Consider the following 12,295-nt stretch of genomic DNA (forward strand, 5'->3'; position numbering starts at 1 on the left):
CATTCCTGCCTCCCCATCCCATCTTATCTTCCTCTCCTACCTAAACAAACAAAATAAGATCATGAATTAGGCATCTGTGTTTTCAGAAAACTAAGAGGAATGCTGTTTCGAGCTCTTAACATCTATGAATTGCTCTGTTCAACAATCATTAGAAAGGCAGTTTATACATCATAATCCAGAATCACATGTGACCTTTACATGGTCTTGACATTATGTTATCATTACACATTTAAAAGCTAAACTGCAGGTTCCTAACAACTGATTAGTACTGTAGTCTATAAAAGCTATTTATGGCTTTTAATCTTGACAGAGGTGGGAGGGAGAGAAGCTCTGTTACAACCATTTCAATAACTCTCACAACTTCAATTTCCAGCCAAAATATATGCTATCTCCAGTTCAGTATATTATTCAAAATAACATCAGTGAAATAAATCCCACATGGATTCCACACTCATCCTAAAGCAAGGTTCTTCCAGCTGAAGAAGAACTAAAGAACTAAATGAAAAATAGATGAGCTTGTTTTCTCTTAAAGAACTGGTTAGAATAATTATGAAGAAGGAGCACAAGGGACTATGCCATGTAAACAAAAACTGCATTTCCCCTGCAAAGACCTTAAAAGGTAGCATGCAACAAAACAGGGCAGAGTTAGGAATGGGGGAATAGCAACAGTCACGTTACCCTTTTAACTCAGGCTTTTGTTCCAAGCCTTGTCTGTAAGTACTACCCCATTTTGACGCTCATGGGAATAATAGAAAGACCCTTACAACTACTGCTTTGAGATAGTCAATGAAAATAATAACAACTGTCTGAAGAGTAGCTGTCTTACACACGTGAGTGATGTATAATTAGCACTCAACAGCTGAAGCTTTGCCCATTGCTGATAGTTACATAACCACATGATTTGAATAAAGCTCATTTAACTTGGAATCAAACCACTTGAGTCAAGCCCAGTTGTTTCACAAAACCTGTCACTCCTATAAAAACCCACTTGGTCCTGAAGACTGATTGAAACATGTCCAAACCCCTGAATATTTCTGTTCTTTAAAATTTTAGACCACAGAAATGTGCTCCAACCACAGAAGAAGGGGTACTCAGCATTACCAACCAATGGTGCAAAACCAATAAATATTTAAGTCTATTTCCTAAGCTAAGTGGGGAGAGGAGGAATAGGAAGGAAAGAAAGGTGTGGTTTAAAAGCACCCATATGATTCTCCTGTGGGTTTTTCACCCCATCCTGTTATTAGGAGACCAATGCTCCTTCCTGACCCCAAGACTATGAACATATATATCTCTAAACATGACTAAAAGACAAGACACTTAAAACACAATGCACGACAATTCACTCATTCACTAGCCAGCTTGGGTCAGAAAGTGCCTCAGAAGGGCATATTCATACCTTGAGAAAAAACCTATACTCACAAAAGCTTTCCAGTGATTAATGGCCCTAAACTTCCCTGTTAGCAAGATTTCCAAAGCCATCTGTCAAATATCAATATCCTATATTTTTGTCCCCCTCCTTTAAATTAGGAAAGAATTCACTAACAATTGTGTAAACCTCCACTTCAGGCATTTTCCACTACTGGACAAAGTTTCACCTCCATGAGAATCTGGTCATGTCATTTGTACCAAACTGAAAGTTAATCTATGGCTTCTTTCTAATTTCCAACAGAGTAGTCTTGAAGTTCAACTCCACATTAATGTCTCTGCTCCCAGGAGACACTTTCTGTTCTCTTGGATCTGCTTTCATGACAAGCCAGTCTCGTGTTCTTAATAATGAGTCCTCAAGTGCATAGATTTGTTTTTCAGTTGGATTAGTACTACTCTCCAGTCTTTCCTGTCCTCCATTCTCCTCATTATTCTGCCTTTCTCTTTAACCTCCTCCTGTCTCTCAGGGATAATAGTTTTCCCATGAACTCACTCAACTATCCCTTCTTTAATCCTTTGCAGACAGGCTACCATTTTCTTCCTTGCCACCTTATTTTAGGCTAATTTCTTCTACCTCTTAACGCCTAAAATAAAAATTTTCTCAAATTTCTTCTTTTTTTGTTTTTTTTTTTAAAGTTGTTCTTTAGCAAGAATCACCTTTTCACAAGTTACTCGTCACAAATTACTTTTGGATAACTTTTCATATTAGGAATCTGCAACGTCTCAGTTATGCATTTAAGCTTCAGCTCACCATGTAAAGAATCAAAGACTAAGGAAAGAAAAAAGTAGGTAGCCATGCAAATTCAAAGAGAAACTTCTACCTCGTCTTCATTACATTTTAACAACATGCATGAGAAGTTATCTTAAAACACATCCCGTAGACTTCCTTCAACTAATGGTCACAAACGTTTCTGAAGAGGTTGCAATTGCCAATAACTTTCAAGTTCTTAACAAAAACAGACAATTTCTTCTGTAGTTTAGCTTTCTGTACAAATAGAAACCTGGGAAGCAATCACTAATCTGGTAATACAGTGACTTAAATGCTTTGGATAAGTCAAGATCGTTTCATTAATAAACACAGTACAAAACCTCATACACCAGTTTTACCATACAGTTAAGTGTAACTTTACTATTTGTATTTTGAATTGATACGAGCAAAATGAGAATTATTCAGGCAACAGGCCTTTTTTCTAAAATGTAATTTGCTAATCATGAAAAAAATAACTAACTTGAGATGTTCCTACCGATTTTGTTATAAACACCATTTAGACAATTAGCAGCAATTCTCAAAGAGCTGCTTTATATTCTGTATCTACTTGTTCACATTTAGTATCTGAAAGCCATCAAATTTGCATGAATATTTTTCAAATATAATAGCCTTTGGCAAGAACTAGCTGTTCTGCACTTTTTGTAAAATAGCTGCTTTACCATAATTGAACAGCCATAGTATTGTGATCGTATTTATTATCATTTTTATTAGAACTACATGTGTACAGATGTGAAAAATAAAAAGGTACTCGTACAAATGCAGAGAAATAACTCATGCCCCTTAATAGTTTGCATTTAGTTCTGGTCACATTCTACCATTATAAAACCTAGGCCTGTTTGATTGCATTAATTTGAATTATTCCACAGATATTTAAAAGGTTTTTATTATTCTTAGTGGTAATAGTCTTCTTTTCAAAACTAGTGTCTCATTACTTTAACAACCCTACTCCTGTCTGAACATTCGGCTCCACTCATTAGAACAAACATCTGCTACAAACAGCATTAATGAGATATGTATCAAGGGATACAGCAGCCGCTAACCACCTGGGTTAATCACTTTACAGTACCAAGTTGGTAATACACAGTCATACAGTATGCCTTGAACATTCAGATACCAACTACTATTTCAGGTACAGAATTGGATACCTTTGCAAAGCTGTGCATACTTTGTGGCTAACTGTAGAAAGTATATTTCATCTCAACTAGGCCAAAAGGCATGATTTTACTAGTGGCTCATTTGCCCCTTGGATTTCTGTGCCTTATGAACAGATTAGCATTAAAATTATTTTTAAGACACCAGAGGTTTGACAATTCTCCCAACAAACACACAGGAAAGAATTCACAGCAAACGAGTCACAATAGCCACAGTTTTGGTTTTGTTTTTTGGGTTTTTTTGTAATTATAACTTAAAGCAATATTACTTCAGGTATGTTTTTCCCCCAAATGGAGCTAATTGCATATAATATTTACATACATGTAAATACCTGGCACAAAGGAAATACTTTTCTAAAAAGAGCCAATGCCAAGTGAGCTTTGAAGTTCTTTTAATTTATTAGAAGTTCATTTGTTTAAACCTGAGATGCAAATGTACCTATCTTTACACATCAGCATTTATAAACAGGAGGGAGAAGTGTTTGTTCACATTGCATTTCCCTTTGGAGCAAACATGCTCCAGAGGAAAGGTGGAGCAACAACAAGGGGGTGTTCCATAAACATCAGCAAGGCACAAGAGCTCTGGAAACCAGGCACAGAACAAGCAAGACCACCGTGTAGGCACAAACTCTGAATTGGGACAGACGAAGTAAGGCTAAGTCAAAAGATTTTGAACTCAGGGCTCCAAGACAATGGAGAAGGATGAATTTAGACCCAAATCAGACTCAGAACACGCACATTTACAAAACAGTGTAAGATACCACTGCAGTAAATTTCCTCAAAATATTTCATAGAATCACTGTCAAATAATTTAATTAATCAGTTTAACATTATTGAATCAACATAAGGTGATGCTTTTTCGTTTAGGAAATTCTTTTTAAAAGAAAAAATATGGGTAGAAAAATGAAACAGTATAAAGAAAGCAAGAAAACATGCACTGTTCTACCCCTGAAAAACAAACAGAAAAAACCCCACCAACAACACAGGTCTTAAACCACAAGGGTGCATGTTCAGCTCCAGCTGAAATGTAGGAACAGCAAATGACTTTGCAGAGAATTAAAAGTCCTCACAATCTACAGATAAAGGCTTCAGCCATGAAACCTCTAGAGAAAACTACTGCTGCAGGAATAAAACACAGGTATTTAACACTGGCAAAACTTCAGATATTTGGCTATGTTGATGAAACATTGCTATTAACTGAGATGACAGTGTTTTTATTTAAGTGAGAAAGTATAATACAAAGTTTAGTTAAGCATTCGCTTTGAGTCAGATCAGATGAAAGAAACAGCAGTGCTTTTTCAAGCAGAGAGAACAAAAAAACACAGGCAAGCCAAGTAATATTGTAATAGGTAAACCCTAGACTGCTGCATCCAAACCGCACCTCACTGAATAGCTTCAGAGATATTTGATGACCGGGGTTTCATCTCCAGATAAGGTAAGCAAGGAATCCATAAATGGATCTCTGCTCATTGATGTCTTAATACTAAATTCAGGAAGGTCACACCTGTCAACACGAGCATTTAGAATAATTAATGAAAATCTGTTTAATTGCATATGGAGTTTGGATCATTGAAGAACAACAAAATAATTAGAAGCATGTCCAATGTAAAAACTGCCATAGTAATTTTTCATTGCTGAGTAGGGTAGGCATCATGCACAGTGTCTACATGTCCAAACAGCAGCTCAGGTTTTCATCTTTAGTCTCTCTTTCACAACATTCCTTCAGCTGAATTTCGTTAACACAGTATCTTTGTAGCACCATTTTCTTCTCTGAATATACCTAGCAGACCATGTATCTCCATAATCAACTATAACCCAAGTTACTATGTTTTGAGAAATTTTTTAAAAAAACTATTTAGTTCCCTGAGTTTTGTTCTTCACCCACTCTGTTTTGTCACCATTCTAGAAACCTAAAAAACCAGGATAGAATGTCCAAAATAGTGGAAATTCTGACATTAAATTACATGTGCACTTTAATTTCTTTCACAAAAGGCAGTCTTCAAGGTGCAGTACTATTTTCTATATAATTATTCTAGTATTCAGAATGTATGCATCCTGCACATTTGGGTAAGAAAATAAGAATATTCCATAAGACTTCAATTTTCCAAATGAATAACATAAGAAATGACACAGAAAGACTTTTCATATTGAAAATACAAAAAAGAAACGTGGAAAAATAGATTGCAGCCCTACAGCATAGCACGAATTGTAATTTTACAGCATCTTAGTAGTTGTTCTAAGACACTCCAACCTGCATTAGCTAATGACCCACAGTTTTGCACAGATTATTCTTCAGTGGCAATGTTTGCTAGAGACACTGCAGATGACAATTTTTACCTGTAATTTCAAATGACCTTCTACAGAGAAATTATTTTAAAAACAGAATTATTTTCTGCTATTACTATTTCTTGAGGCAATAGGTTTAAATTACATGAAAACACTCCCATAAACAGTCTGTAATACATACTAAAATACTAGTGTAAACCAATCCCAGAAACAAAGGCTTCCTGTAAGACTAAGCTGTAAAAAAAAAAAAAAAAAAAAAAAAAAAAAAAAAAAAAAAAAAAAAAAGGCAAGGATTACCAGTATCTGAGCTGCACAGGACATTAATACTTTGTAAACGTATTTTCATAGTTATACAAGTCAAGTCCATTGGCAGTATATCTGAAATGTGGATTAAAAGCATAATAAATTTAAAGCATAATAAATTCAAAATCCCATCTGGCTCTTTGCACGGCCAGTTTAAGTTGGCTGAGTTTACTGAGTTCAAGCTCAGCAGCTTTTGAATGCACTTTACTGCTCTGAGAAGTCTGGGTCTCCCACCACCGTGTTTCTGTAACCTCGCACCCTAAGAACACCTGCATCGCATTACCCAAGTGGTTATGTATACAGACAGCCAATCTTATAAAACGAAATATTCCCAACCATTTCTTAATGCTTGGATGCCATAATGAGTGCAAGCTTACTTTGCATTTTTACACCGTGCTCTGCCCAAGCTAATAAACCACTGAAGAACAAATTCCACAGACAAGAAACACCTGAAGGGGTTTGGTTTTTTTATAGTTCTGGCTGAATTGTGCTGAATCCTGACTGACTCCGTGTGGAGCCACTCGGTAATTCTCATAAGACACCCAAATCCCCATATTTTCCAGGCTTTGAATTATCTAGGATATTCCACTCTATTACTAAAGATAACAAACCTAACCAAATAAAGAATGCAGGAAAAAACTTCAGACAGCAGCTTACACTGCTTGTTCATTTAGTACCAAAACTTTACTTTGTCATTTCAGCACATTGAAGGGAAAACGCTTTCCACTCTACTGCTGAAACAAAACTTCTTTTGCCTCTATCTATACTCAAAACATACATTTTAACTTCACCCATCTGAAAACAAAAAAATCTTACCCCATTTTTGAAAGCATACATTTCATCCACACAACTAAGGCCTTTTAACCTGCAAACACTAACACTGAACTCCTTTGCTAGTCTAAAGAACAATGCACAAATGAGCGGAACTGTCCTCCTCTAACCATACATTCACTGTAACTGCACTTCTGCTCATCAAGTCAAAGCAGGTTAAAAATCTATTAATTTGATCTATTCAGTAAATAAAAAACTAAAGTCATTCCACTTAGCACAGATTACAATTTGTTAAATACTAAAGAACTGTATGTTTCAGAAACAAAAACCAAGCTATCAAAATGAATGAGATGTGTCACACAATTGCTGAGACACTATTGACTGTGATGTAAGAAATTACATTACTAATTACCTCAAGACAGCACCCACAACAAGAAAGACTGTGATCCGACCACTGAGTAGCACAGAATAAAACCATTTCTATTAATATCTTGGATTCTTGATGTTAGTTTTGAAACCAGAAATACTGAAGAAAAACAGAAGGTTAGACTATCAATCCCCATTGATGATGATTTCAAAAGCTCAAGAAAATGGTAGTAATTTCACAAATGTTCCAACCTTTAAAAATACTCAGTTCTATGAAAATAAGTTTGATTTTAGAAGTTTGGAATTTTACTCAAGAAAGATTTATTTATACGAAGAGCCACAGTAGTTCTTTGCAAGAGTACAAGGAAACAGGACACCTAACATTCGAGGGTTTATTTCAATGTGAATAGCAAATACCTTCTGTACCTTGTCCAAGCTGCTAGGTGTATATCCAAGAGACCCTGTGAGACAGGGCTTTTTCATGTGAGTGTAACCAGTTACAATCAAATAAAAAAGTGTTTCAACATTCTATATATGATGATGTATAGCATTTCTCCCACATTGAAATGCTAACATGAGAATACTGGAGAAATTAAATACAAGGATGCATTTCCAACCAGCAATAACAACACTGAAGAGATTCAACACATCAATCCAATCAGGTTGCTGTCTGTTATAAAAAAAGTCACCCCTACAATGAATGTAAGAGAACTGGTGAGGGAAGATGAAACTATTGATTCTTTGACTGACCAGAACCACAAGTTTGATGAAGGCTCACAGTGCAAATGAAAAATGCCATGAAACTTCTAATACTAGCCAGCTTCTGAAGGATCAACTGGAAGTTTTAGTTTATCTTTTAAAAACAAATTCTTTAGCTTAACAAACTGTTACTGTTATCTAAGATTACTCTAAGACCTTGGTGGCAAAACTTGGCTGACAGACAGGCAAGGGTTATGGAGAAGCATAAAAGAACAAACATTTAACAGTCTGCAGAACAGCTGCTAAAAACAAACTCGGCCACAAACTTCAGCAATTGTTGGGTACAAAGATGGCAAAAAAATTAATCTCTGGAGTCAGTTTTGTTGTTAGAATATGCTTTGTCCTTTGTACAAGTGAATTCATTTTTCTAGATAAATACAAACCATCGACTCAATTTACTGGGTGTTTCTTTTTCACTTGAAACAAACTTACCGAGTGCCGTCTGCTTTCCAGCTAACTTTGTATGGCTTCTGCTCCAAAAATTTAATATTTTGTTTGTCCATGGAAACAGGCTGTGCTCCAGGGAATCCAGACCTAAAAAAAAAATGTTTATTAACGTTCTGCAATAGTCACACACGGCAACACATTTTTAACATTAAGCTGAAGTCACACCTTGCATCAGACTTGCTGCAAGTTTAGAACATCTTCTTCAATAAATATTTTGTAAGAGGAATCAAAGAACAAGTGTATTCGTTTATGACAAAGCTTCCACTTTGGAGAAAGAAGCATTTGAATTCAAAATTACAAGCACTAGAAGAACTATAAGCACCCGCAAGGTAGGAAGCACTGTGAGCTACTCCCTGGATCAGCAGCTTTGCAAAGGAGTGCAGAATCTGCGTCATTAAAATCCACGTTCTCATTAACATTGGACACAAATTCAAGTTGGCTCTACGAACAAGTACTATACCTCAATACTGAAGTGTAATAGCAGTTGTCAACTGTTTGAGTAAGCACTAGATTTTACACAAACACCTGGACTAGACTACATCTGGAATCTGAACAGCAACAATTCACCTGAAAATATTTTAGAAAAGCAGTTCTACAATCTTGTTTCTTGGTATCAAGAGCTGATCATTCTATTTAATAGCACAATGCAAGAACCTCATCCATTTCACTGTTGAGTGTTTCCGAGGCGTGCTTTTCTCTTTTTAAACAATTCATGCAAATACAGTCACATTTCTAGACAAGAATAAATAAGCAAGTTCTAAATGTTCTCATACCCTTCCCATCCACAGAACTGCTGACATTTTTGCTGTATTCCTCCTAACTTTGGTTGTGTTGTCACCTGGGTCACCCATTTCACTGTTACTCCTTCCAAGAAAATTGCACCCTAAATAAATTTAAAAATTTAATTAGTATTTAGGCTTTCATAAAAGCAGATCAGAACACGTTAATGCAAGATTAAATTGGTTTTCACAGCTTAACCCTCATGAGCAATATTATCTTAAATATTCCCTGAAGATTTACCCCCAAATAACCAAGACACATGAGCTGAGCTTTAACAGTGAACTCACTGGTGAGCTGTATTATGAACCCAGGAACTTAAATGAATTCTTTATGGGGGAAAAAATAAAATAATTTAAAAAATTAACAAGGAAGTAAATGGTAAGGGATAGGCACTGTTTAGGTTGTACTATCAATAAAGTTCCCACGTCAAGCTACAGTATCAGTCTGACTCACTATTTTTCATTTGTAACTAAAATGTTTTTATTTTAAAAGAAAATACACTAGTATCAAGTATTCAATAGTAAATGGTCACATATAAAATTTGCAGGGATCAAATTAATCATCCTTAATACACAAAATCTTATACAGTGAAAGGTAGCGTAAGACATCTATTTGTGGATGAGAATCTGAACCTAAACAGTATCATAAGCCTGGAGCAAATCATTGTACACTAAAGGTCACAAAACTCTTTCTGGCAGAAGCCTTTGTGACACCATTTATAAGTGTGTCAGAAAGCATGGCCTCAAAATAAGTAATCCAGAATTTAAGGACAAAATTGACCTATAAAATGTTAAATAAATTTAATTCATCAATAGTATTTCTAGACCAACAATTCTGTGCTTTCCTTGATTCACTGAAAGGAAGAGCTGCTCGCTAACAGTAGAGACCTAACACATGAGATAAACATAACTAGCCTGGTAATTAGTGAACTAAAGTCACTGGGAAACATCTTGAGACAAGAGATTCTTGGTTGGGGGTTTTTTTTGTTGTTGTTTGTTTTTTTTTAACAAGAATCTCAGGAGATTAAGACATTAAGACCTACTTTTCTTCCTTCAAATCTTTGAGATGCATATTTTCAAATAAATGTGTTAATTTTATCAGACTGAGATAGTAATTTCAGTACAAGAAGTTTAATTACATGGACTTCACCTCCACTTCAGTGATCTGGTTTTACATCTCAAAACTTAAACTGACACTGCAGGGAAAACAACTGACAGAATGAATGTGGTTTTGCAGCAGCAAACTTAAAGGGTTCTCAGTTGATCTAGGACAAACTTCTTAAAAAAAAGAAAAAACATAAAAAGCTGGTTTTTAACAAAGTATTTGTGTAAAATACATAGTTGCATAATTTTATTCTCAATCTAAACCAGGTTACTAAAGTGGACATGCTATCCTGAAAGCCACAGAAAAGCCTAAGTAAAGATCGGTAAAAGAATAATGAAGGCAACACTCTAAAATAACTTTTATATTCCAGAAAAAAAATTCGTGCTGACTGGAATAAAAACAAATGCTGCAAAACAGAACACATTAAAGCCATCAGTTCTACAAAGCTACAAAAGTAAAGATTTCTACACAGATCCCAAATTGACCAGACTTATTTCAACAGCATCGCAAATAAATTCTCAATGCAGATGAAGATCAAAGCATGACGTTTCACCTGTTGAGCTATGAATCCTGCAAATGAAGATACAAGTATTTCATATCTGTTCTCTAAAATGCCTGAAACTTGCCTTAACAAAACTACCTGCATATTACTGATGAAAGGAGCCTTTTTGCTCCCTTCCCTGTCCATGCACCACAGCACTCATCTGTTCTACTCTCGAGCAAGTCTAGGAACTAAGGTGGCAAAAGTAACATCATAGACTACTAATTTTCTGCCAAATTAGTATCCTAAACTAGCTCACAATAGGATGAGTCAGCACTAGTGCCAGCACAAAGGAAGCAAAAGGAACACAAGTGCAGGGAAAGCAGGACCGCAGTTTTCAGTACAGCCTGCATTTAGTTAAGATTGGCTAAGTTGCATCACCAAAACATATTCCAAGATCAGTACATCCTAAAGAAATACACTCATTCAGAACCTTAATTACCCTAAGCTCTAAAGACTTCTGACACATTGCTCATCCTTGATCATTTACATAGGCACCAGCAGGTGCAACAGCACACAGGTGACTGGGAGGCAGACAGCTACACATGCCTGGCAAGTATGTTGTCTGCATTTTAAGTAAGTGGATAAGGGCACCATGAAACAAAGGAAGAAGGTTGTGCCTGTGCTTCTCAGAACTCTGGCAGTGTGCAACGGCAGTACGACTGCTAAGATTAAAGCAAAATGCAGGTAACAGGAAAGATTTTCCAGAAAAGAAAAAGTCATAAACATTAAATTGGTGCCTGCCATTTGAAAGTGCCTCTTGCAGGTTATCTGCCTCGAGTGTACTCACTAGCTAAGGCACAGCACTACAAAAACAAGGTGAGCCTCTTGGGCATCTGCTTGGCTAACTCAGCACTCCAGGTTTCATGAGGACATTTCCTTGGAAAAGATGCCAAAACTGAGCCAGATCCACGCACTTTCTGCACCACTGTTAACAACTCCCTGTGGAAACAGGACTCTAGAGAACATGGAGCAAACATGCCAGAGCACTTAGTTCAGCGCCTCTGTGCTACTACTAAGCCAAGAGTTACAAGCCCTAATGGATCCAAGGTAACTACATGCGCTTGGTATCTACATTCCACAGAATCTCCACAGCATCTGCACTAATCAAGCTCTCCCCACTTTCTGCTATATCCCTCCACCATCACTTTGGTGGGAGGAGAAGTGGCAATGTGTATCATCTCACATTTGTTCAGACCTAACCACCACCTGGAGGAGCGGGTAAGTGGGATCAGCCCCAAAATACACACGTCTCTGACCCCAGTGGCTATCACCAGGCCTGGGTGCTAGCCATCTTCAGCTAATCAGACGTGACCAAGTGCTCAGAGACTGCCTTCCAGAGGATAAGAAACATTCCAAAATGTCAGAAAGAGATGGAGTCCACATCTTCGAAAAGAGAGGAAGGGAGAACCAGAGAGTTACAATGGTCAGCTTAGATTTAGTACCTAGGAATAGAGGATCAAATCACAAGAACTGCCTCTAAGCATGTACAAGCAAAGAAGACCAAAAAATCATACTGTTACTCAGTAACAACAGTGTTCAACTAATCATTCCATTTTGGTGATGAAACAGGCTTCACAGAATTGGGAGAAG

At 36.6% G+C, this 12,295-nt stretch overlaps 1 protein-coding gene across 1 annotated transcript in view; it reads right to left on the reverse strand.

Annotated features, from left to right (window-relative positions):
• The window catches only part of RNGTT (RNA guanylyltransferase and 5'-phosphatase), a gene marked incomplete at its 3' end in the record, with an annotated part of 81,890 nt that overhangs the window by 52,854 nt on the left and 16,741 nt on the right, over positions 1-12,295 (reverse strand). Inside the window, exons 6-7 of the mRNA XM_010132725.1 lie at positions 9,051-9,160; positions 8,263-8,364 (exon numbers count right to left, since the gene is read on the reverse strand). Of these exons, the coding sequence (XP_010131027.1) occupies positions 8,263-8,364; positions 9,051-9,160 (212 nt within the window). The remainder of the gene's footprint in view (positions 1-8,262; positions 8,365-9,050; positions 9,161-12,295) is intronic.

This window comes from Buceros rhinoceros, unplaced genomic scaffold (genome assembly GCF_000710305.1).
Source record: "Buceros rhinoceros silvestris isolate BGI_N320 unplaced genomic scaffold, ASM71030v1 scaffold323, whole genome shotgun sequence".
NCBI lineage: Eukaryota > Metazoa > Chordata > Aves > Bucerotiformes > Bucerotidae > Buceros > Buceros rhinoceros.